The sequence below is a fragment of the Quercus suber genome, unplaced genomic scaffold, assembly GCF_002906115.3.
Source record: "Quercus suber isolate HL8 unplaced genomic scaffold, Cork oak 2.0 scaffold_722, whole genome shotgun sequence".
In the NCBI taxonomy this organism is placed as follows: domain Eukaryota; kingdom Viridiplantae; phylum Streptophyta; class Magnoliopsida; order Fagales; family Fagaceae; genus Quercus; species Quercus suber.
In genome coordinates, this window is record NW_027070162.1 from 242168 (window position 1) to 243713 (window position 1546).

The following is a 1546-nucleotide window of genomic DNA, read 5'->3' on the forward strand; positions in this document are numbered from 1 at the left end:
CTAGCCAACTGTTCTGTGCTTCATAACCAGCCCAGCTCTTTCGTCCACTCTCTACAAATTCATTGTTCTGGGTTCGTTGGGCCTCCAACCCATATCCTTTGGGCTTAGGCGACACAAACTGACCCTACAATTGGCGCCGTCTGTGGGAAAAGCTTGCGCAGGGGTGGAGACAACAGTAAGTGATGGCTGAACACGGTGAACAAGAAGCGGAGTCTAGGACGCCTTAACACGAGGACCCTTTCCTTAACCTAGAGCGAAGGCAGGACCGCGAGGGTAGCGTGCACACTGTACCCCTTGGTCAGAGCCAGTCACATGGCGGAAGCCACATGTCCCATACAGAGAAGAACCGAGATTTGCAGCGGGAGGTTGAAAAACTAAAAAGGGAATTACGCCATGCAAAGAGGAAACGGGCTCCCTCGTATTCTGATGAGGACCCTGATGATGAGCCGAACGTCACTTATCAACCCAAATCTAGGACACCGGCCAGCGAGACCTATACCTACGAACAGGAGTCTCCTCACAAGGGGCAACGCAGAAGTCCATCACGCGGAGACGTCGGAAGCGACGCCATGAGTAAGGCTCTAAACCAGATTTCCAGGTCACCCTTCACGTGCAGGATCGAAGAGGCTAGACTTCCTAGGCGCTTTAACCAACCAGCGTTCACCATTTACAACGGCAAAACAGACCCCGTGGAACATGTGAGTCATTTTAACCAGAGGATGGCTGTCTACTCCAGGGATGAAGCGCTGATGTGCAAGGTTTTCCCTTCCAGTCTCGGGCCAGTTGCCATGAGGTGGTTCAATGGGCTGAGCCCAAATTCCATCAGCTCATTCAAAGAGCTCACCCAAGCATTTGGTTCACGATTTGTTACATGTCGAAGAGTGGCCCAACCTCTGTCCTCTCTGCTGTCTTTGTCCATGAAGGAAGGAGAATCCCTGAAGGTGTACTCGGATAGATATTGGGAAATGTTTAACGACATGGAGGGCAATTTTGACGCGATGGCCTTGGAAACGTTTAAGCTCGGCCTCCCTACCGACCACGGTTTAAGGACATCCCTGTCTGGTAAGCCCGTTACTAGTATTCGCCAGCTAATGGACCGCATTGAGAAATACAAAAGAGTTGAAGAAGACCAACAACAAGGGAAAGGCAAGGAGAAGGCTATCCCCCTGGAAAGGAGGGATTTCAGGTCGGATCGATACACCAGCAGCAAGCCGAGGAGAGACTTTCCTGCGTAGTCAGGAACAGCCAATCCCCAGACCGTCAACACCGTATTCAGAGACCCAGTCCACCAAGTTTTGGCAAAGGTCAAGAACGAGCTGTTCTTCAAGTGGCCGAACAAGATGGCAGGGAATCCTGACAAACATAATCGCAATCTTTACTGCCAATACCACCAGGATCATGGGCACACGACTGAGGACTGCAGGGACTTGTGGATTCATCTGGAACAACTAGTCAGCGAGGGGAAATTACGACATCTCCTGCATCACACCAGTGGCCGAGGAGGTCCGACGAGCGCGGACTCCCGGAGGGATGACACTCTGAAACC

At 51.9% G+C, this 1546-nt stretch overlaps 1 protein-coding gene across 1 annotated transcript; it reads left to right on the forward strand.

Moving 5' to 3' along the window:
- Window positions 1–326: 326 nt before the first annotated feature.
- LOC136064628 (uncharacterized) lies at window positions 327–1235 on the forward strand. Its single transcript, XM_065766587.1, has one exon. The coding sequence runs from the start codon at window positions 327–329 to the stop codon at window positions 1233–1235; it is 909 nt and encodes a 302-aa protein (XP_065622659.1).
- Window positions 1236–1546: the final 311 nt, after the last annotated feature.